Raw genomic sequence first — 24,337 nt, 5'->3', positions numbered from 1 at the left:
AGGAAGAGGACCTCTTTAAAGTAGAGACACTACATACTGATATACACCTGAACATCAGCAGGAGAGGACTCTTTAAAGTAGAGACACTACATACTGATATACACCTGAACATCAGCAGGAGAGGACTCTTTAAAGTAGAGACACTACATACTGATATACACCTGAACATCAGCAGGAGAGGACTCTTTAAAGTAGAGACACTACATACTGATATACACCTGAACATCAGCAGGAGAGGACTCTTTAAAGTAGAGACACTACATACTGATATACACCTGAACATCAGCAGGAGAGGACTCTTTAAAGTAGAGACACTACATACTGATATACACCTGAACATCAGCAGGAGAGGACTCTTTAAAGTAGAGACACTACATACTGATATACACCATCATATCTTCATGTATGTGTTTTGTGTGTCAGATCTACACAGGTTGTTACGATGGCAGCGTGCAGGCGGTGAAGCTGAACCTGATGCAGAACTACCGCTGCGGGGTAAGAGGAGGGACATCTTTCTACTAGCATTGTTTAAAAAAGATATCTGAAATAACTCAGTTGAATTTATTACAGAACATCTTTCTTATTTCCTTGACCTCACCTGTTGAACAGAGACACAATATCCTGTTTTACTTTAGATTTTCTCTGTCTTCCTTTTCAGTTTGGGGTAACTTTTTTACGCTCTGTCTGCTTTCTATATCTGACAGTATGAATACATTGTGATGGCCTTTGAGTTTCTTTATCCCTTGCTCCAATTAGAGAAATATGTCTTTCTTTATAACGTCTTGCATAAACCAGCAGACAAGAAGAGATGATCCTCTTGAGCTATTATTAGTTATTTACCCTCCTTAACCAACGTTAAGACCTTCCCGTGTTTGCATACCTTTACATCCCCATCCTATCATCTCACTCTCCAGAAACAAATGACAAAAGATGCAACCGTAACGCAACAGCCCTGAGAACTAATATAACAAAATAAAAGCTCAACGTAGAAAGTTACACACATTTGTTTGAGAGTGAAGTTATGTACCGTGTTTCTTTTCAGTGTCAATAGGCGCTTTCACACCAAGTACTTTGCCGTACTTAGTTCATGAGAACTTAGTTCATCAGAACTCTGATGAACTAAAGAGCAGATCTTGTTCACACCGGAATAAGTTCCCTGAGGGAGGATTAGGCAAATGAAGCCGCTGACGTCACTTCGTCTTCTTCTGCTTTGGGTTTACTGGCAGGCAGCAAACAACTTCACGGCGTATACTGCCACCCGAAGTCCCCGGCCGGAAGTCCCCGGAGTTGGGGACTGGCTTCAGTAGAAGCTGCTGGGACTCCCAGCAGCTTCTACTGAAGCCTTCCGAGTAAATCGCCAGAACGCCGACACCTCCTCATCTCCACTGCTCCCATGTTTTCTTTTGTGTTGCCATAAGTTAGTCTCTCTCCGTTGGTGCGCTGGGCTAATGCTAATGCTAATAATGCTAATGCGAGCAAATAAAATGGCACAAAACTTTTTGGGAGTTTTACGGGGCGTGGTTTGCAATCCGCCCAGCCAATCAGAAATGGGAACCTTTTTCTCCCAGGAAAGTACCTGCTCTCTAGCAGGGACTGAAAAGGGGGTGGAAAGGTTCTCGTGAACTAAGTTCTAGTTCCGGATTTTTTTGGTGTGAATGCACATTTTCTGAACTATACTGGGAAAAGTGCTCCGGTGTGAAAGCGCCTAATGCACATCTGCATTTTCCTCCACATCTCCGCCTTGGACATTTTCTTAAATGCTGTATGTCTTTCACTCTGTTTCTGTTGTTATAATAAAGTGTGTGTGTGTGTGTGTGTGTGTGTGTGTGTGTGTGTGTGTGTGTGTGTGTGTGTGTGTGTGCAGTGGCACGGCTGCTCCCTGGTGTTCGGGCTGATGGAGCACCTTCAGCAGCACCTGATCAGCGACCACAGCTCCTCTTCCTCTCAGAGCCTGAAGTGCCGCTGGAAGAAATGTGACGAGTTTTTCTGCGCCCGCACCAGCTCCAAGCAGGTAGAAAACACACCGTTATCATGTCTATTTGGTACGTAGAGGAGAGGAGTAGCTTTTCAATAAGTTTCATTGGCAATTTGATGAGAAACAGGGACATTACAGCTCTTACGCTGCTTTTTTTTAAACATCAAATGTATGTTTTTGATTCATTTAAAACATTTTTGTGAACACATTTTTCTTATTTTCAGACAATTGCACTGTAAATGGCAATATAAAATGTGCTTTATCAACTTATATTTGCCTTTTTAATGAATAAATAATAGTTTTATTATTTTCTGAAGTATGCATAACTGATATTTTATACCTTATACCTATATTATATGCATACCTGGTGGAGAGGATGCCAACACGCACATGAAAGCTGTTATTCCTCAAAATGTGTTGTTTTATTTGCATCATACAAGGTCTGAACACACTGATATATATAAATAAATAAAATTCGCTAATTTGTTTTTTAAATTTTGAAAACTTGTAGGTTGTTTAGAGAATAAAACAAAATGTATATTTACTCAAACACACTATAAATAGAGTAGAAGTATAAAAAGTTTTAATTCTTTACAGAGCTGTATATCTATATAAATAAATATTTTTAAATGTATCTTACCTCTTCAAATCGCTCTGCAACACCTGGTGATTTTTTTCTAATTTATTGAATTTGTATTGTATTTATTTTGCAGGTGTTGCAGCTCCACATGCAGAAACACGCCGAGGAGGAGACTGAAGTGGAGCCTTAAGTCCTGCCCTTTGTCCCGCCTCCCCCGCCTGTTAACCTCCCATATTGGGGGGGCACTCTCCTCTAACGACGACTCCATCCTTTATGTTCGGTGTTGGAATCCAACCATAAAACTATCTGAGCGAGGGGCTGTTCCTGCCAGCAGTTCCTGTTCCACTGACCAAATATAAGACCCTTTTTTAATTGAAGAAACTCCAGTGTGTTGCCGGTGTGTTTAAGGGGGGGGGGGTGTGTCGCGCTTTTATGTTGAAACAGTTTGTCGACTTCTTCGTGGCATGGGCTCAGAGATGTTTTTATTGTTGTAGTGATTTGTCATGTCGAGCAACGTTTATTTTCTTTTTTCTCAAGTTGCCATTTTTCACTTTTTATGACAAGTGATTAAAAGTTTTCACGTTTTTAGAATTGTCTGTGTCCTTGACGGAGTGTCCTTGAAGTGACAAGAATACCTTTTTTTTTCAGGGAATAATTTTGAACGTTTTGCTTGGGGTTTACGGAAGAGGTTGAGGGCGACATGAATATATTTTTTTGGGGGATCTGAGATTAAAGTTGGAAAGTCAGAATTCCGAGATTGCAGAATGTTTTCTCAGATTTCCGACTTTAGTCTAAAAATGTTGACTTTTTTTCTCAGAATGATGGCTGTTTAATTCAGACGTTAATTTAAAAATTCTGATTTTAATTTAAAAATATTCCGATTTTAATCTCAGAATTCCGACTTTATTCTAAGAATTCTCAAACCAAAAACTAAATTCTCCCGTGGCCCTGACCCTCGACCGTACGGATTACTTTCCCTTTTTTTAGTTTTTAGTTTTGCTCGGTGATAAAAGGCGTTGAGGGATTTTGGTGCAGTGTTGTGTGATTTGGCCTGAAGTTGCCATTTGAAAAATTTGCCGTGAAAACAGAGCCAAGACTGTGTGTGCGCGTGTGTGTGTGTGTGTGTGTGTGTTCCTACATGTTTAAGTGCGGACAGAGTGTTTTTCCTTTGTCTGCAGAACCTGAGTGAGTGTTCTGAGTATCGTTCTGTTTTTACGACCCAATCTTTATCTTTGAAGGAATTTATTTAATATATTCGTAGCATGGAGCAGGCGTGTTATTTTCCACAGTGAAGAGAGTTTTCTAATGAAGTGTGGAGGTGAAGGAAGTTTCGAGGAGGTGTTTGACGGAAAGAATTAGGATTCATCTCCCATGCCATACTCACCCTAAAACTAATTTTAACCCGTTTAAAAAAAGCCCAGCTGATGCTCTTTTTGGTGTTCTCACAGCCGCCATTTTCCAAACTCGCCTCGTTTTTTTTTGTTTAATATCCGATAGAAAGCGTGCACTTCCCCTCTGACCCGGCAATCCTGAGTTTCTTCAAGTTTTTCAGTTGTTATTAAAGTTTTGAAGAGATACTTTTTTAAGCAAGTGCAATGTTAATAATAATAATTATAATAATAAAAAATTGTGCAACATCATAAAACAAATCTCCGTGTCTTTTTCTTACATAATACACACCACACTTTCTCATCAACTGTACCAGCGACGCAATAACTACACATTAATTGTATTTATTTGGTTAAAATGGTTAAAAATGCAGTACACTCATTTGACCAAAGCCTTAATAATAAGGAAAAAAAATCACAAAAAAGCAGCAGTCCAACCCTTTAGCCATACGCTTTCAAATCCATATTTTAACCTTTAATGAAAAATCATCAGCTCCACATTTAATCATGATAAGGGGGGGTTTATATGTCCTGTTTTCTGGAGCTGAGATGAACAAAAAGAGCCTGAGTTTGTCCATCCAATGTGACGATTCTTGAGAATGTATCCACAAAAACACGTGGGATGCAATGGGATGAAAACAGGGTGTTGTGAGTGTTTTATTCCCCAGAAATATAACAGTTTTTCGGAGTGATTTGAGTGTTTATTCACCGTCCACCAGAGAGCCGTGAATGAATACAGGAAGTATGCTACTCATTTTAAAACAGTAGAAGAAGTAGGAGTCACTGTGACAGAGAAAAGAGGTTGTGTGTGTCTGATGCCTGAGAGAGAATACTGAACAAGTGTTGCTTTTTAAATAAAATAAAGATGGCTGAAAAGGAGAGACTGATTGACAGGATTTAGAGAAATAAAGGTTCTGAGACCTACACAGAGGCGCTATGAAGAGTGAAGCATGGTGGACATTTCTGGAGAGGAAGAGCAGATTTGGGGGGGGGGGTTCGGTCTGAAGGTGAGGATGATGAGAGCTAACGACGGCACACTGAGTTTGAGGTAAAGGCGGCAGGTCTGGTCCTCGTGGATCTCACCTGGAGGAGGAGGAGCCTCTTCAGGCGTACATGGTCAGCTGGAGCCACTGAGGAAGAAGAGGGGAAATACAATATGAATTCACTTATTATGAACATGTCCTCCCTTCCTGCAGCGGTCAAGCTGTACAACCATCATTTCTGCTGTGTTTCAAACACATTTTCACGATTTTTTGTCAACAAAATGAAGTTGATATTAAAAATAGGAACATTAATTATAAAATGTGGCTTATCAAACTTACATAACTATGGTTTTATTAGAAAAATAAGTGATTAAAAACAGGGTGATATGTGTGGAAGTCCTTTGAATGCATGTCATGTGAGTTTTCCTAGGATTAGATTTTTACATATCTTTGTTTAAAGTTTAAGAGTGTATAGAATTTACCTCCCTGTGGTATTGCTATTATACACGGCAAATTCAAATTGTATGTACTTTGATCGTTGTAGTCTGTCATTCTTATGTCCTTCTTTCCATTCTACTTTCCCCAATTGATTTGAAACTGCATGTCACTCTCCCCCTGAGTTAATCAGAGGTTATTCAGATCACTCTGCAGGTGAGTGTGGAGACTTTCTCTAGGCTCAAAGGAGGCAGACTCTCCCAGCAGGCGATCCTTAGTTGACTCAATGCAAACCTCATTCCACAGATACTGCTGCAGGTCGATGCTTTATCTAAATGCACTTGTACTGAGACACAGGTGGTAATATTCACAGTTTATCAGAGTTTAAATCTCACCTCCAGGACACTGAGTCTAATGGTACCGTCTCCGTCCTGATCGAAGGCCTGGAACGCCCCTGGAGACACAAAACAACAACAAGAAAAGTGTGATCCACCTCATCCAAAAACCCTGAACAAGAATACAACAATATTTACAGTTACAGTAAGTTATTGATACGGCTGTATATATCACATAAATTGTACTTATTTTTTCTCACAAGAGGATGATTATGGTCAAGAAGCTTCAAAGTGTTTCCTTTGTCGTCACACTAACACTGTGACTTGTTGTTTAAATGCTCAGAGCAATACAATATAACACCTTTCTTCAGTGGCAGTCCAGTAATGTTCGGTAGGTATTGTCTTTCTCTTTTGATGAGGGAGAGATGTATCAACTCCCCTCATCAGATGAGATCGGGGGGGAGCTTGTACTGCCACACATTCAATCAAATAAATCGTTCAATTTGTATTTATATAACCCAATCAGGCGGTCTTTCTTAAGCTGTTGCAACAAATATATACAGATTCAGATACAAATACCTTTAGTACATACTATGGCTTCCATAACTAAGTGTGTACTGTTGCATACAGTATGCATACAATTGGGACATACTTGCTCTGTATATATTCTCTATTTAAAGAATGTGGGTCAGAGTAGCCAGAAGAGGTATGAATGTGAATGTGCCATGAAAACGGCAAAATGTGACCAGAGACATTTGGATATCCTGGCACTTTTGGCCTTTTGTATTTCTGGCATGCTTCATAGTGTGTTGGTGTGCATATTGGAACGCCCCCACGTGTGTCAGTGATGGAGTTGGTGCAGCAGCGACTCACTGAACATGGCCTCGAGTCGCACCAGACAGCTGATGAAACTGTCGAAGTCGATGTTCATGTTCTCGTTGGCGTAGCGCATGGTGATGATGTCATACAGCTGGTTGTTGAGACGGAAGCCTGAGCGGGACACAAGACACATGACTGTACAGTGAAGAGAACATTAGGGGGGTGAGCTCATGTGCACACGTCAACAATCATCCCAACAACACAGATTACATTAAATATTAAATATCAGGTTTCTAAGTGTAGCATGCAGCTAAATGTTAAGTTAATTAGCTTAAAGGTTAATAAGTCCATGACTGATATATTCACTGCTGTCATGGAGCATTTTATAATATTTCATGTGTCAGGTTTACGCTTTGCTGGTACAAATAAAAAATAGAGCATAAAAATCTACTTTTTAGCAGCTTTTTCAAATCCTCAAACCATTCAGTATTTTTTTTTCTAGTGGTATAATAATAGATATTGTAAATAACAACAACTTTAAAGGGGACCTATGTACGTCTTTTCTACATGAATATGTGTCCCCGGTGTTCCAGGGAACTCACCAGGTGTCAGAAAACACAACCCTCTCTATTTTCCTCCATACCCAAATCTCTAAAAAAGGGGCTGCAACGGATCTGATAAAAACTGATCCAGATTTGAACACTGTCCTGACGTCAGGACGGTGGCGCTACAGCTATTGGGCCAACTCCACCAATCAGGAGGAGACAGCCACGGCCATTGCCGTTCGAAAGCGCTGGAGACGCTGTAGTACATATGCCAGGCCTGTAGGTGGTGCTGTTCTCACAGAATCAGCCCTTGCAAAAACAGAACTAAACAATTTCAAATTGAGCGAAATGAGGCATGGCTAAAATGCATGATCTGTTTGGTATTTTGAAAAAAAAAAAGTATAAATATGCCTTATATAGGTATGGTCCTACACTATATTATTATAATATAGCATGATAGGTCCACTTTTAATAAAAAAAATATGATTTACATAAGTACCATTTAATTGTTAAATCAATAATAAATATGGTAAATAACAACAACTCAGTTCATCAAATGTACAGAAACACCTTTAACTATGTTGTTGTTTATATTTTTGGATTTACTTGCTGAGGTTTTGAGAAATCTGCCTTTTTTTTAAAACGTGTCTTTCCAGATTCATAGTTAATCTTTCAAAGCTGTGATAAAACCAAACTTAATTTCACTTCAGTCCTGATCAGAACTTCAACATTTGGATTTAACCCTTTAAATGTCACAGCTGTTTTGTATGGAGTATTTTCAATGTCAACGAGCATCAACATTTATTTTGATGCATTTTTGTGTCAGATCAAAATAAGTGATAATAATTAAACCATCTACTCGTTATCCTGGATGACAAAAATGCCCCCACTGCTATAAAACTGATATAATGTATTACATGGACAATTAAAGGTCACCTATCATGCTATTTTTAGGCAATAGCATAGGTCTCAGATATATAAAAATATATAAAAAACATGTCTATGAAGTGTTTTGCTCAAAATACAAACAGATCACCCATTCTAGCCATGCCTCATATCCCTCTATTTCACTTCCTGTTTCAAAAGTGCTGATTTTGGGGTATAAAGCCTTAAAAAAATAAATTTGATAAAAAATAAAAAAGGGGGGGGCTGAGCTCATGCGGGACCCGGCAGCTACTGTCTAAACTAAATACTGCGGTGATGAAACGCCATATCATGGATTATCAAGGATTATTTCTGAAACAGTATGGAGCTCAAAGGCTTTCTCTCTTGCCGGTTATACCACAAGGTGAGTTCCTTTTTATTTCCTGCTTCTTCACACACATGCTCTCCAGTACAGGTTAGCTCTGAGTGTTGAGTGTGAGTGCGATGCTAATGTAAACACCGACCATATTACATCCAAAACAGTCGGGCATTGTTTCTGATAGCAATGTTTCTGATACTGCCGTGGGTGTAAAGCCAGCCTACATTTCCGATATTACGTCATATCGGACACAAATCTGGATCAGCTCCGTTGTAGCCCCGTTTTTAGAGATTTGGGTACGGAGGAAAAGAGAGAGGGTTTTATTTTCTGACGCTGCGTGAGTTCCCAGACACACCGGGGACACATATTTATGTATAAAAGACATCAAAAAGTGCATTTTGCATGATAGGTCCCCTTTAAATGCAATTGTGTTTACAATGCTAAATGCTACGGGGTATTTTTTTAATATATTTATTTTCATCATCATTACATCCATCCATTCAGTGCAATCAAAGCGCACCAGAGTCAATACACAGATATCTCTTCACCTGGGCAGAAAAAACTCAAATTATATGTTGCATTTTTTTAAGTAAATCAGTGTTTTTGTAAAGTGGATGAACTGATATGATAAAGTAATGATTTGTTACCTGCATCGTTGACAGCGTTCCTCATCTCGTAACTGTTGATGCTGCCGAACTGATCGGCGTTATAGTGCTTAAAGATTCCCTGGAAGACACACAAAATATAACATTTCATGTCGTTATAGTGAAATAAAAACACTATAGTTTAAACCAGCAGAGGAATATAAGTAAATGTATTGGAGTACTGATGAGACATACATATACCTTTTACTTGGCTATTTCAGAATACCCTTATTGGATCCACAGGAGGGGAAATGTACGATTGTTACAGCAAAAACAATATTAAAGATTTTTATAAAATACACAGTTTAAAAGCGATATAGCGTCTTGGTGAAAGTATAAAAGGCAGAGCTATTTACGGTAAACATATATATTGCACATAAGCAGTATTATCCATTTAATTGTACTTCATACTTAATGTAAGGCGTACAAATATATAAAAGTGAAGCTGCTGTTTTTAATTCCCACCTGCCACTGTTTGATTTTGTTCCACAGATGTCTGAACTCCTGCAGGTTGAGTCTTCCTGTCCCGTCCATCTGCACACCGCAGGTTAAGACCAACACGTGTATTTTGTATATTTATTAAAGGTCACCTATTGTGCTAATCCACTTCTTCATGTCTCTTCTACATCAACATGTGTCTCCTCTGTGTAAAGAGACTCTGAAAGTTTCAGGAACAAAGATTCTCTCTCTTTTTGTCCTGATCCTTTTATATAAAAACCTGTCTGAAAATGAGCTGATCAGATTTTGGCCACTTTATGATGTCATCACGATGTTTTGGCTTGTTAGCCATTAGCCAATCACCAACCAAGGTAACCCCCCCACCTTATCACCTGAATCTCCTCCTAGAGCACCATTGAGTTATTTTTAACCAAATATCTCTCAGAGGGGCGTGGGGAGGGGCTCCTTATTTTCATCTAAAGTAACAGACAGAGAATCAGCACTTTGGAAACAGGGCTGAAACAGAGGGGATTATGGGACGCTGCAATGATCTGTTTGGTGTTTGGAGCCAAACACTTCAGAGACATGTTTTGTATATATCTGAGACCTATAATATATTGATGAAAAACAGTGTAATAGGGGACCTTTAAAACAAAAACAACCGTCTTCATATTATATCTATATCTATTCTAGAAACTAATATAATTAAAAATGTCCACTGAGAGGAAATTATTACATGTTTTCTTTTGCATGGCAACCTCCATGTGTGTGTGTGTGTGTGTGTGTGTGTGTGTGTGTGTGTGTGTGTGTGTGTGTGTGTGTGTGTGTGTGTGTGTGTGTGTGTGTGTGTGTGTGTGTGTGTGGTGGTGTGTGTGTGTGTGTGTGTGTGTGTGTGTTGTTAGTGAGGTGAAGTGAGGCCCTGAGTGTGCAGCAGACCAGCAGCCCGATGCTCTCGATACAAAGGATACGTCCATCAGAGCTATCATGCTCCTGCAGCTCTCCAGACTGAAGCCCTCCGTGTTCAGGTCCTTATCTGCAACACACAATACAACAAAGCATGATGTATCTGCAGAATAATACATAAAAACATGACATATCTGCAGGAAAATAAAGGAATATATTATGTATCTTCACCACAATAAAAAAAACGAGAGAATAATATCTGCAGGAAGTTGATTTGAAACTATAAAACTATAATACTTTTGGTTGTATGTAAGATTTGATCTCCCTTTGACAAACAATAAGTTAAAATAAATGTAAGGAAAGTGTTCACATGTTATAAAGTCTGCGATAAAGTGTAGTTATATTTATGGTCTGACTCACGATCTGGTGATGACTCTGTTGAGGACGTTCTTCAGCTCGCTGGCGGAGATTTCTCTCTCCTGTGAGAGAGACCAGAGAGGAGAGGGAGACAGGAGAGGAGAGAGACATTAAAACATGACTCTGAGAAGTGAAGCTGCAAGGTGTCAAAATACTAATGACAGGCTAGATTGTTAACTAAAACGACATGTCTTCCTGTACTTCCTGTAACTCGTTGTAATTTGTTGTAACTCTAGGGATGTGCATCTCCATCACTGAGGCCGATACGATGCGCATCTCCATACGTTGCCAACGATACGAAACATTAACGATACCTTTGAAACACCAGGCGATGCGATACGATACGATTCACCCCTGTTGCGATACAGTTCGATACGATTCGATTCAACATTATGCGATACGGGGCGATACGATGCGATTCAACACGATGCAAAAATAATGATACAATTCAATATGGTACGACAGAGGATTTTGTTTTATTCCTCATATGCAGCAAATACATTAACAAAAAAGTGCTTTACATATTTGGTTCTCTCTATACTAGTACTGCAATGTACTCACATCCCCGGCGATCTCCTGAAAGATGGTCCTGAACTGCTGGTCCTCCTCGCTCTCCTCACCCGCTGAGGCTGGGGCCGGCTGAGAGAGAGAGAGAGAGACAGAGAGAGAGAGAGAGAGAGAGAGAGAGAGAGAGACAGAGAGACAGAGAGAGAGAGAGAGAGAGAGAGAGAGAGAGATAGAGAGAGAGAGAGAGAGAGAGAGAGAGAGGTAGAGAGAGAGAGAGAGAGAGTCAGTCTGTATTGTTTATCATTTCATCACATTTGAATACTTATAAGGCTCTTTTTGGGACAATTTTAGATTTTCTAAATCTCATATTTATTTGTATGAAGAATTTTTGGACTACTGGAAAATAACTTTTTACAACACCTCTTGGTTTTATATGTCTTATCTTATTATTTTTGTATTTATTGTTATTGTTTCAACTAATTATTAGTATTAATGATATATACATGTTTTGTATTTTTCCAATAAAAACACGACGTGATCTTATTGGAAGGTAAAGCAAATGGGGAGCTTGTTGCTTTGAATAAATTGAAAACAGAAAACTAAAGCTGTTAAATAAAAAGATACTGCAGCTCTGTCCCTTGTTGAGAAAGCTTCCTTAATTCTGCAAAGTCATGATAGGGCGTCTCGACTGCATCAAAATCTTTAATATAGTATTATAGTATTTGTAATATCTTCGTAGTTGTGTTGTAAGTCTGTGAGTATAAAAGCTGAATGAAGTGTAATGTGAAGATGAATTGAAGCCACTCACCACGGGGTGGTCGGCCTCGATCCTGTTCTCTATCTCCCTGGGTGAAGACGGACAAACAGACGTCACGATGCTGACAACAACCTCCGGACCCTCGCCTCTTTAACTACAACCACGTTATTATCAGCAGAAAACCATCCCAGAAGAAAGACTGAAAATCCTGAGTTCAGAGCCACATTATTCATGCGTTACTACATTTATTCAAAAGCTTATAGTCCCATACTCACAATGGACTAATATATTCCAGCTGTGAATAGAAAGTGTTAGTCAGTACCACCTGTTTCTCCTGCTTTTCCTGATTTCAAGGCGTCCTCTTCTTCATTTCTGTTAATATATAAAGTCAATCTGTTCTGGTGTGAAAGAGAGTTCAAACTAATGATGTTAAAATCAGATTTCTTGCAAGAAAAGGTGAATTAAAGCTTGTTTTGGGTGCTGGTTCCGGGTCCTCCTCTCTTTCTCGCTGCAGCTCCAGGTGTTTTGTCGAGGCGTGGAGAATGCAGATATTGAATATTTTGAAAAGTTACCAGAGATTGCCCAAATCTGAAGTCGCTTGTCCTAAAAAAGATTCCATAACAGCTTCGAACTGGGGCCGATTTCTTCCAGTTCTACAAATCAAATCGCCGTTAAAATGGTTTGTTCTTGGTGTTTGTGTCCCACCCACCCATCAAACACACACACACACACACAACACACACACACACACACACCACACACACACACACACACACACACACACACACACACACACACACACACACACACACACACACACACACACAGAGCAGTACAAGTAGGGCTGGGTATTGTTGCACATGAGGCTGAATTAGAATTTTTTTTAAGGATAATCTTTGGGATAAATTTGGTGGAAAATATTTTTGAATGTCATTATCCATAAAAAATAACATTAGAGACTTTAAGTGTTGTTTAGTTTCTTGTCTTGAGGGTTACGGTTAGGGCACATTTCTCATAAAGACTTTCAACACTGTTGTACGCTTCTTTTCAATTTCAATTTTGTTATATTAGAAAATAAGGACAAACAACGACATCAACGTGTATTTGGTTTCTGCACATATGTACTGCTTTTTGCGTTTACCTAGAAAAGGTGTCAAAGCACTTTTCTTATTTTGCAAATGATTGTATTTTATGTATGAGTCTGCCAGTGCGATAAAAGGTTATAAAAGGTATAAAAAATAAAGGTTAATTCCACTAGAGACTACTTGATGTTATGTATAATTGAAGGGCTTATATCTGTAAGACAATCAGCCAAAATGAGCTGGAAAATATCAACATATTGAAAATCTAAATTCCAATATCATGCATCCTTAATAGAAAGGTACGTTTTGAGCAGAAATAGACTCTTTATCAGCTTTAAAGGGCATTTATAGAGTTTGGATTTAAACAGGAATCAAACCAGTTGATTTACTACACATGTCAATACCAAATATCTTCAAGTTTTGAATTGTGTTTTTGACAAAACGAGAGAAAATTGACATTTGTAACTAGCTTTTGTTTAAAACAATAGTAACCTGCAGCCCTAAAGCAGTGTTGCAAGTCTTTAAGAGGGAGAAATCCAATAAATAACCAGGTTAAAATACTTAAACGTTCTCTTGATCTGCGTGTGAAGCACTACCTCTCCATATCCTGTAATAACTTCTATTAAAGCCATTAGCCAATCATGCTCTCTCTCTCTCAACACCCAGCCCTGCTCAGAAACATCAACATGAATCAGGTAAAGTCACACATCTCTATCTGTATCTGATTCTAATAATCCTCCAGCCCCCCCCCCACCCCCCACTCACTCTGAGGTGTTCTTCTTCTCGCTGAAGACCCTCAGGATGAACTCGCCCTCCTGGTGGGGCTCGTAGGTCGAGGGAACGATCAACGTATTTCCCCCGGGCTCAGGCCGGAAACGCTGAGTCACCTCCCGCAGGTTGATGTAGGATTTACAGCGCGCCTTGGAGGAGGTCAGCAGGAAGAAGTCCTTCTGCATGTGCTGCTTGTTGCCGTGCATCTAAAGAGGGGGAGGGGTCCCGAAACATGACTATAAACACTCATATAACATAGCTAAAATAGTATGATGTGTTTTAACTCGCAGACGGCTGCTCCAGTTCCTCTCCTCCTTACCTCCTTTGGCACCTGCAGAGAAACAGAGGAAAGGTCAGCGTTTGGGTCATTAAAGGGTACACATGCAAAAGCTTATTTGTGATAAAAGCTGTATTCATATAATAATAATAATAATAATAATATATAATGTATTTATAGTATAAATATGAAACAGATGGCCAGAGGAGAAGGGGTTGTATTCCAATTTTGTTGTTGTTGATATTTTCTGAGATTAAATTTGTAAATGTATGAAAATGTATGAAAATGTATAATGTATAAAAGACTTTCTACATCGCAAAACTCTTGATTTTCTTATTGATTAATCTCCTTGCCAAGTATATCATTAGATTATTTAACAGACTGCAGGCAGAGACACAACAAGACGTGGCGTTTGTGGAGAGATGAGGTTGATCCGACCAACGTGAAGCCATGTTCTTTGACCAAAGTTCTCCTGTAAATGTACATAATTACTCTCGGAAAATCCTGAGTTTTCTCCACAACATATAGCCCCTCTCCCCATACTCTGTACTCTTACATTTCTTACATAAAGTGGCCCCCAACACAACGTCATGATCATTCATTTAGATTCTTTGTGGCTCATAATTCGGCAGCACCCTTCTGGGAAAATCCCCCATTACTGATGAAGAGTGAGATCACCTCGTAGATGGCGAACCCGATGGTGAACAGGTTTGGCTCCCATCTTCCTCTCTTTCCGCCGGTTCTTCTGCATCAGCGCCACCACGAAGGTGCAGCCCACCTCGTTGTCCTCGGGGTCGTCGTCCTCCTCCAGCATGCCGCAGGCGGTACTGGGGGTTCGTCCAGAACGTGTCTGCAGAACAAGTAACGGGACAGTTAGCTTTTTATTTTAAAGGGGACCTATCATGCAAAATGCACTTGTGTACGTCTTTTCTACATGAATATATGTCCCCGGTGTTCCAGGGAACTCACCAAGTGTCAGAAAACAAACCCTCTCTATTTTCCTCCATACCCAAATCTCTAAAAAAGGGGCTGCTGCAACGGATCTGATAAAAACTGATCCAGATTTGAACACTGTCCTGACGTCAGGACGGTGGCGCTACGGGCTATTGGGCCAACTCCACCAATCAGGAGGAGACAACCACGGCCATTGCCGTTCGAAAGTGCTGGAGACGCTGTAGTACATATGCCAGGCCAGTAGATGGTGCTGTTCTCACTGAATCAGCCCTTGCAAAAACAGAGCTAAAAAATGTCAAATTGAGCAAAATGAGGCATGGCTAAAATGCATGAATCTGTTTGGTATTTTGAAAAAAAAAAAGTATAAATATGCCTTATATAGGTATGGTCCCTACACTATATTATTCAAATATAGCATGATAGGTCCACTTTAAGTTCTGAAAAAGGGTTTTTACTGGAAAGATCCTGACACATTTTAAAATATATTTTTTTGTTTTTATTTAATATAGTTTAAGTGTTTTCCTGCATTGTTCTTCAATACATGAAGATAGTTTTTATTAACCCCAATAAGCACTCATTCCTACCTCTGTCCATTAAGCTTCTTAACACTCACATGGAATGTAATATTCTTTGAAATGTCGGCCATGAGGGTTGTGCAATAGGTCGCCATTGTCAGTCTGTGCGTCTGTGTTTTGTGTTTGTTCAAACGGTGTATGAGTGATGATATGTGTATGTATTTTAATGTTTACTATGTTTGTATATGTACATGTATGCAGAACTGCAGAGCAAATGTCCTCACGGGGACAATAAAGTATATCGTATCGTAATTACTTGTTGTTTTTAAAGTTGTATTTGTTATTATTTGATGCCACTTTATACTAGTACATGTTATTGTTTTAGAGCAGGGTACCTGGGTAGTTCCTGCAGCCCCCGGCCGAGCAGCCCCTCACCCAGCGGCCCTCGTTCACCGACACCGTCCACTTGTGGATCTTATCGTCCTCCAGAGCGTCCGGGGTCAGGTTACAAATCTCGATCTTAGTGTAGTTCTTCTTGAAGTCCTCGAAAGACATCCTGGAAAAAACATCGGGACACCATGGGAATTAAGGTAAGACGTCTGCACAATACTACCACACTTTAAAACCACAACTCTTACACTTTCAGATTCAGGTGTACTGCACTTATTTCTTTCAACGCTTTTAAAACTGTTCTCACCAGAACTCTCCGTCCTCTGCGCTCTGATGCTGCAGCTTCTCTTTCTCCGTCTTAGAGAGCGTCGTCCACTCCTTAGAGCTGGGAGAGGACGGGGAAACATGCATAAAGTTAGGATGTAAACAAACTGGAATTTAAAGGGTTAAAACTCTCAAAATGTATACGCAATTGGTAGCAATAATAAGGGCTAAAGTGGAAAAATGCATTGATATATGATATTTCAATTTAGGTTTTAGGTGGAACAATTCTCATAAGGACTTCAGAGTAGTCGATATAGAGTAATATATATATTTCATTTAATGTAGTGAGAGGCGGTTACTTGTCGCTCCAGGGTCCGTTCCACTCCACCTGTCCCCAGGGGTTCCTGAGACGCACCAGACGCACCTTAGACTCTTTTAGCTGAGACGGCTTGCACTAAGGGACGACATTATCACATGTAAACAACCTGGCAATGTGACTGTGTGCGTGCAGCTCTGCAGGACACGGAGGTAAAAACTATCCGAGATAATTAAATTATAAAAGATATGTATTTCTTGTTCACCTCCTCCACGGCGGTCACAGAGTAGGCGTGGCCCTTCACGAGTCCCGTCACCGTACGAGTCTCAAAGCGGGCAGGAAACCAGCGACTGCAGACACAAAAACACACGTTTATATTGCAGAAATATTAAAAACAACACTTTATTTAAAGGAAAACTCAGAATTAATAAGTAAAAATGATAAACACATGAAACATTTTAGCCAAAGGTTTGCAGAATCTTTTACATTTATTCTTAAAACATAAAAAAAAACTTTTGATTTGCCCTGATTTGTTTTTATGTCTTGATGCATATACACAAACTCATTCCACTTTATTGCGATAAATATGAATTTCTTGAGATTTTCTAAAGGTTTTTTAATCTTAATTTCTTCAACTATCTTTAACCCATAGAGATACAGTTGCTAAAAATCATATAGTGGCAGACAGGAAAGAATAGAAACCACACAAAGTTGGTAAGAATAAATAATACAATAATTAAATGAAGTAGTTGGCCCTAGATGCCTGGACATATCAAAAGTTATTAAATGAACATTATCCAGTCTTTCTATAAAAAAAAGTATAAACAGGTACATATGTAGATGTAAATGTACATATATAGATATAGTTAAATATATGTCTGTGTCCAGAGTAAGAACATAGAGTGCAGGTAATATAGAAAGGTTACTAGCCATTCATCATTAGGCGCTTTCACACCGGAGTACTTTTACCCGTACTTTTCCCGTTTAGTTCCGTTAGTGCCTGGAATTTTGCGTTCACACCAAAAAGAGAACTTAGTTCAGAGAACTTTTACCCCCATTTGTTGTGCCTGCTAGAGAGTTGGTACTATCCTGGGGAGAAAAAAGTACCAATTTCTGATTGGCTGGGCGGATTGCAAACCACGCCCCGTAAAACTCTGAAAAGTTTTGTGGCATTAGCATTATTAGCATTAGCATTAGCCCCGCGCACCAACGGAGAGAGACTAACTTATGGCAACACAAAAGAAAACATGGGAGCGGTGGAGATGAGGAGGTGTCGGTGTTCTGACGATTTACTGGGAAGGCTTCAGTAGAAGCTGCTGGGAGTCCCAGCAGCTTCTACTGAAGCCAGTCCCCAACTCCGGGGACTTCCGGCCGGGGACTTCGGGTGGCAGTATACGCCGTGAAGTTGTTTGCGGCCTGCCAGTAAACCCAAAGCAGAAGAAGAAGAAGTGACGTCAGCGGCTTCATTTGCCTAATCTTCCCTCAGGGAACTTATTCCGGTGTGAACGCGATCTGTACTAAGTTCCATGGGGGCACTAAGTGCTGGGCACTAAGTGCGGCAAAGTACTTGGTGTGAAAGCGGCTATTGACCACCATGTCCTGATCATATATACAGTATTAATAAAATGTATTTATATACAGTGTTGTCAGTACTCACGTCGATGGAGCAGCCCATGAGCGAGCCCCTCTCCAGAGCTTTCTTCATGATCTTGTAGAGCTCCTTGGGCGCCTCCTTCATCTCGTAGAACTCAGTGACCCCCCCGGTGAAATCCTCCATGGCCTCCGTGGTGTTTCCTCCCTTCAGAGCCTCGTAGGAGCCGTGCAGCCTGAGGAGAGCAAGGAGAACAGGAGAACAGGAGAACAGCCTGTAAATGCACTGTGCAACTCAGCCTTAATATCCTTTTGATGGGATATTTTAACATAAATAAAACATCCTATTTTAACATAATTATCTTTATTTAATTGTAGTTATTTTACCTATTAATTGGCACATTCTTACTTAACTTGTATGTTTATTTAGATTTTTATCTATTTATTATTTAATTCAATTTTGTAACGGAACCCAATTTATCCCATGATCTTGTAAAATATTCTGAAACTGAGAATTAATTAATAATACATTTATTTAATTTGATTCTTTTTTGGCTTATATATTTAATCTAAGTTAGACACTGTCCCGGTTATATTAAGTAATTTGTTTGATTTTTGATTTGATCTTTTATTGCACATTCTTACTTTAACTTTGTACGTTTATATTGTTTTTTTATTAATTATTATTTTATTATTTTATTATATTTTACTGTGACGAAACCCAATTTCTAGTTTAATTATCAATACATTTACTGTTTTTTGGCTTATATATTTAATCTTAGTTAGACACTATAAAGTTATTTTCTACCTCATATTATTTCATAAATCCCTGGGGTCATTTTGTTACAGTTGCTCCGTTTTAGAAAATAAAAACAAATTGAAAAAGAAAATGGAAATACAGTAATACATTAAAAAAAGAATCCTGCAAAAATATACAAGACGAAAACTGATTGAAGCAAATTCAGCTTAGAATAAAATTATGTTTTGAGAAATCAAATAAAATATTACTTTACTGTATGCAGCTGCAAAAAATACAGCTACAACCTGTCTGAATCACAAGTCAGCCACAAAACATTGCTTCTTCATATGTGTAGTGATTGTAAACAGAAGTAGAAATCACCCAGTACTTATATTAATATACAGAATAAATGAGCACTGACTTGGCGTAGGCCTTCTCCAGCAGCGCGCTCCAGAACTCGTTCCTCTCAGCTGACTTAGTGAAGACCAGCTGGTTGTTGAAGGTCGGGATGCGGTCGTCGATAACCACGTCCACCCAGTCCCCATAACGCCAGAACTGCAAGGAGGAAGGAGAAACCATATTTATACTAACATTCCTTCAACTTCTATAACGTTTAGATTTAAAGATTCAAGATTCAAAAGTGTTTTTAAAGGGGACCTATCATGCAAAATGCACTTTTTGATGTCTTTTATACATAAATATGTGTCCCCGGTGTTCCAGGGAACTCACGCAGCGTCAGAAAATAAAACCCTCTCTCTTTTCCTCCGTACCCACATCTCTAAAAACGGGGCTACAACGGAGCTGATCCAGATTTGCGTCCGATATGACGTAATATCTGAAATGTGGACCCACGGACCTATCAGAAACGTTGCTATCAGAAATAATGCCCGACTGTTTTGGACGTAATATGGTCGGTGTTTACATTAGCATCGCTAACACTCAGAGCTAACCTGTACTGGAGAGCATGTGTGTGAAGAAGCAGGAAATAAAAAGGAACTCACCTTGTGGTATAACCGGCAAGAGAGAAAGCCTTTGAGCTCCATACTGTTTCAGAAACAATCATTGATAATCCATGATATGGCGTTTCATCACGGCAGTATTTAGTTTAGACAGTAGCTGCCGGGTCCCGCATGAGCTCAGACCCCTCCTTTTTTTTTTAAATCAATTTCATTTCTTTTTAAAGCTTTATACCCAAAATCAGCACTTTTGAAACAGGAAGTGAAATAGAGGGATATGAGGCATGGCTGGAATGGGTGATCTGTTAGGTATTTTGAGCAAAACACTTCATAGACATGTTTTCTATATATTTTTGAGACCTATGCTATTGCATAAAAATAGCATGATAGGTGACCTTTAATGTCATATGCACATACACTACAGTGTAGAAATGGCAATGAAATTCTTCTGACCTGAGCTCCTCTAACAATGCAACATATATATTTAATACAAAAATACAAATAAAAAATAGTGCAAAAAGTCTATATACACGTAAATAGAATATGATATACAAGAACAGAATGTAAAATTAAATTTGTACAGTAAGATGACATTATATACAGTTTATTACGGTGATAACTATTTAGATAATAAGTAAATTGCACTTTAATGGGAAGTTAGTTTGTTCTTTGTGGGGTTCATGTGCCTGAATTTTACATATTTCTGCACTAAACATCCACTTTACATTCTGCAAATATACTTTCATGTTTTGTATAATATTTTGTTCAATATTTGCTCTTGTTTGCTAAATGAACACATGTTATTCTGGGTGTGTTTAGACTAGAGTCATGAACAGCAACTGACTGAAACCAAACCAATTAAAAGGGCAGCCACTGTTTCAGGAGAAATTAAATGAATGGTTGTTTTCTTCATTTGTTTCAGTAAACTTGATATTAAGGAGGATACAAAGCTAGATGCAGGACTGAATATCTGATAATTAGATGTTGTATTCTGACCTGGAAGTGGAAGATGCCTCCATATCCGTCAGAGAAGCTCTGCTCGTGAGGAACCACTCGGTAGAGAAGCTTCTCGTAAAGCGTCAGGCAGGCGATGGCCGCCAGCAGCCAGCAGTCACCTGAAACAACATCATGTTAATGCACCTGAACACAGGACGTAACATCATGTTAATGCACCTGAACACAGGAAGTAACATCATGTTAATGCACCTGAACACAGGACGTAACATCATGTTAATGCACCTGAACACAGGACGTAACATCATGTTAATGCACCCTGAACACAGGAAACAACCATCATGTTAATGCACCTGAACTCAGGACATAACATGATGTTAATGCACCTGAACACAGGAAGTACATCATGTTAATGCACCTGAACACAGGAAACAACATCATGTTAATGCACCTGAACTCAGGACATAACATGATGTTAATGCACCTGAACACAGGACGTAACATCATGTTAATGCACCTGAACACAGGACGTAACATCATGTTAATGCACCTGAACACAGGAAGTAACATCATGTTAATGCACCTGAACACAGGACGTAACATCATGTTAATGCACCTGAACACAGGAAGTAACATCATGTTAATGCACCTGAACACAGGAAATAATTTCCATTTGAATTCCCTTGAATGTGATCGTTCTTTTTTTATATACTTAAATTTGTCTCACACAGGAAACACTAAAGCCGGCCTATACCAGATACAAAGACATTCAATAACTCATTACATAAATAAAACGTATCAGACATTGCATTAATGTCCACATTGTAGAGCCTACATGCTTATATTAAAGTTAACTTAAAGGTGGGGGTAGGTAATTCACTTCAGAAACACTTTTTGTTATATTCCATGGAATGCTCTTAACATCCGATAGCAATGAATACATTAAATGCTTTGACAATAAATATATACAAATATTTCATCTGTGGAAGCGTGGCGCTTGTAAAAAGCTACGACCAATCATCTGCCTCGGCAGATAACTGGATGGCCTACCTGCCTGTCAGCCTTCCATCTCGTGCACAAACTTATCTCGTGCCCCTCATTGGTCATGTGCGCGTTCGTGTGTTGGAGGAGGGGCTCTGGAAGGAAGTCTGAAGGAAGGGGCAGATTTTTTCCGGTTGTGTACTTTCAAATTCTAGCGCACTCGAGCTGGTTCCTCCATTCTTACCTACCCTACCTTTAATAAATCGAATTAATATTTACATTTTGGGAAAAAAGGAAAAATGTTGCCCGAATGTCTGTAACCTTAAATATCTCTCCAGGTCATCACTAGTTTACAGACTGTGTATCAGGCAATGATAAAGTAAATATGAGTTTTGGTGATTCCTCTATCCTAACCTGCATGACTTTAATGTGAGAAGCATTACATTCAATTGTCATAAAAGAGTGATTCATAAAATCATACTTCCCAAGACTGTAGAAGGAATCATTTAAATACCAATTAAGGCCTAATCAGTGACTTTTTGGACTTTTTACAGCTCGCGGATTAATAAAGAAGAGCCATTTTGGTGACAGTGAAATATCAAATATTTTTTAACAATGCGGATCGTTTAAACTTTGGTGAGACCCTCCCAAAAAGTATTCTGTTTGAAATCATTTTGTCTTTTTTCCTTTTACCAGAAACAGCTGTTTTTTTGTGTGTTTTTTAGAGGAAAAAAACCACCGCAGAGTGCTGACGTGTGTGTGTTTTCTGATTGTCCAGGTGTGTTGTGTGTGTGTGTGTGTTGGGTGTGTGTGTGTGTGTGTGTGTGTGACCTAAAACAATGTAATTTTTTCACACTGTGCTTGTCCCTTTTATTTTCTGCTGAACTGCAAAACAATGAGAAGTGCTGCTAGATGAATTCCTTCCAAAAGAGTGGAGCACAATATGTGGAGGCCGCTGCAGGCAAGATGTGTGTGTGTGTGTGTGTGTGTGTGTGTGTGTGTGTGTGTGTGTGTGGTGTGTGTGTGTGTGTTGTGTGTGTGTGTTGTGTGTGGGTGTGTGTGTGGTGTGTGTGTTGTGTGTGTGTGTGTGTGTGTGTGTGGTGTGTGTGTGTGTGTGTGTGTGTGTGTACCCAGATCTCCCTGGCAGATGTCTGTCCTGCTGGCTCCTCCAACGATGAACTGAGGGTTCTCACAGATCTCCTGTACACAGAAAGAAGAGCAAACTCAAAGTTAACAAAAAATAAATTGTGATTTTCGACATCTGGAGATTTATTTCAAGTACTTACTGTAGTTATAGTTATATCCAAAAAGATGAAACTTCCATGACATTACAGCTAAATCAATCTCACATCAGCTTTTTTCTAGATCCTGTGAGTCATGGGATTTTTGTCAAATGCTAAATTATAGTCGTCTCTAAATGGATGAAACAACCATTAAAATAAAGGTAAAAAAGGTTGTGTGGCAATAGAGTTAATACATTTCAATTAACCTGAGCATCTCCAGGTAAAACATATAATATTAACACCACTACATCACATTTTATATTTTAATATACATCTTATACATTTGTACTTTAACCTCATATGTTTACAACAAATATAAAAAAATGTTTATTAATTCTTTTTGCCTTTTTTTGGTTTGAATATTGTTTTTTTTATACTTGATTTTCAATCTTAGTGAGCATTTTCTCAGTTTGCCCGTTTCCTTTTAGAATCAGAATCAGGAATTGCATTTTGTCACAATGTAATGGAAAAAGGAATACAAAATAAAAACAGTATTTAGAAACACAGAGAAGCTAAAATTGTAATGTTCGATATTTAATAAAAATAAATGTGTTATTTTCCATCTCCTATATTTTCAGTATAAGAAACACTTTTATGACGCCACGGGGGGATCGGATTTGGTTACAGCTGCTCCATTAAAAAGAGATATATATATAGATAGTAAAATACAATTTGAATACAACTTTATAAAAAATAATACGGGATAAATCAAGTTTTCTGATTCTGAAAATCCCACCGCAGCATTTTAGTTTTCCACAACGTTTTTTTTTACATTTAAGTGACGTTTATAACCACAGTGACTGAAAAGCAGTTGTATGGACCGGGAATCAAACCACCAACCCATTAAAAGACAACCCATCACCCTGAGCCACAGCCTCCCTCCAGGTGTGATACAGGTGAGATATTTGACCCCCCTCTCTCATTCCTCCTACCTTGGGCCTCTTCCAGACGATGTTCTTGACCTTGTTGGACTTGTGCCCCAGCTCCTTGAAGCCCAGAGACTCCACGGTGGCGGGGAAAGACTCATCCTCGAACAGATTCTTCTTCTGCAGACATTCCTGGCGCAGGACGCTGAAGTCCTGTCCGTTGAAGCGCAGGGGTTTGTTCAGAGACCCTTCCCCGTCTCTGCGCTCTCGCTCCCGGATCAGCCGGTCGCAGAAAAAGCCCGACGGTGTGTACGGCATCTCGTCGACTTTTTTTTTTTTTAAAACCTGGCTTTTGCCACTTGTACTGAAGTCTTCAAATCCCCAAAAGCCCTGGCATAAATCCAAACAGCTTATGTGTGATTGGCTCCTT

General features: G+C 39.2%; 2 protein-coding genes across 2 annotated transcripts in view; one reads left to right on the top strand and one right to left on the bottom strand.

Annotated features, from left to right (window-relative positions):
• znf106a (zinc finger protein 106a) overlaps positions 1–4,198 on the top strand; it is a 33,753-nt gene extending 29,555 nt beyond the window's left edge. The window contains exons 20-22 of the mRNA XM_034144403.1: positions 424–495; positions 1,865–2,011; positions 2,689–4,198. Of these exons, the coding sequence (XP_034000294.1) occupies positions 424–495; positions 1,865–2,011; positions 2,689–2,745 (276 nt within the window). The 3' untranslated portion in view covers positions 2,746–4,198. The remainder of the gene's footprint in view (positions 1–423; positions 496–1,864; positions 2,012–2,688) is intronic.
• Positions 4,199–4,296: 98 nt separating this feature from the next.
• capn3a (calpain 3a, (p94)) lies at positions 4,297–24,225 on the bottom strand. Its single transcript, XM_034144353.1, is given in 24 exon segments — positions 4,297–5,073; positions 5,757–5,815; positions 6,570–6,686; positions 8,951–9,029; positions 9,413–9,481; positions 10,354–10,413; positions 10,705–10,767; positions 11,267–11,344; positions 12,021–12,057; positions 13,817–14,028; positions 14,142–14,153; positions 14,778–14,810; positions 14,812–14,913; positions 14,915–14,949; positions 15,964–16,124; positions 16,266–16,343; positions 16,582–16,676; positions 16,804–16,878; positions 16,880–16,888; positions 18,196–18,364; positions 19,289–19,422; positions 20,820–20,938; positions 22,889–22,958; positions 23,974–24,225. Coding segments are annotated over 24 exon segments (2,145 nt in total). The 3' UTR covers positions 4,297–5,046.
• Positions 24,226–24,337: the final 112 nt, after the last annotated feature.

This window comes from Trematomus bernacchii, unplaced genomic scaffold (genome assembly GCF_902827165.1).
Source record: "Trematomus bernacchii unplaced genomic scaffold, fTreBer1.1, whole genome shotgun sequence".
NCBI lineage: Eukaryota > Metazoa > Chordata > Actinopteri > Perciformes > Nototheniidae > Trematomus > Trematomus bernacchii.
This window is presented reverse-complemented; position numbering and strand designations above follow the sequence as displayed.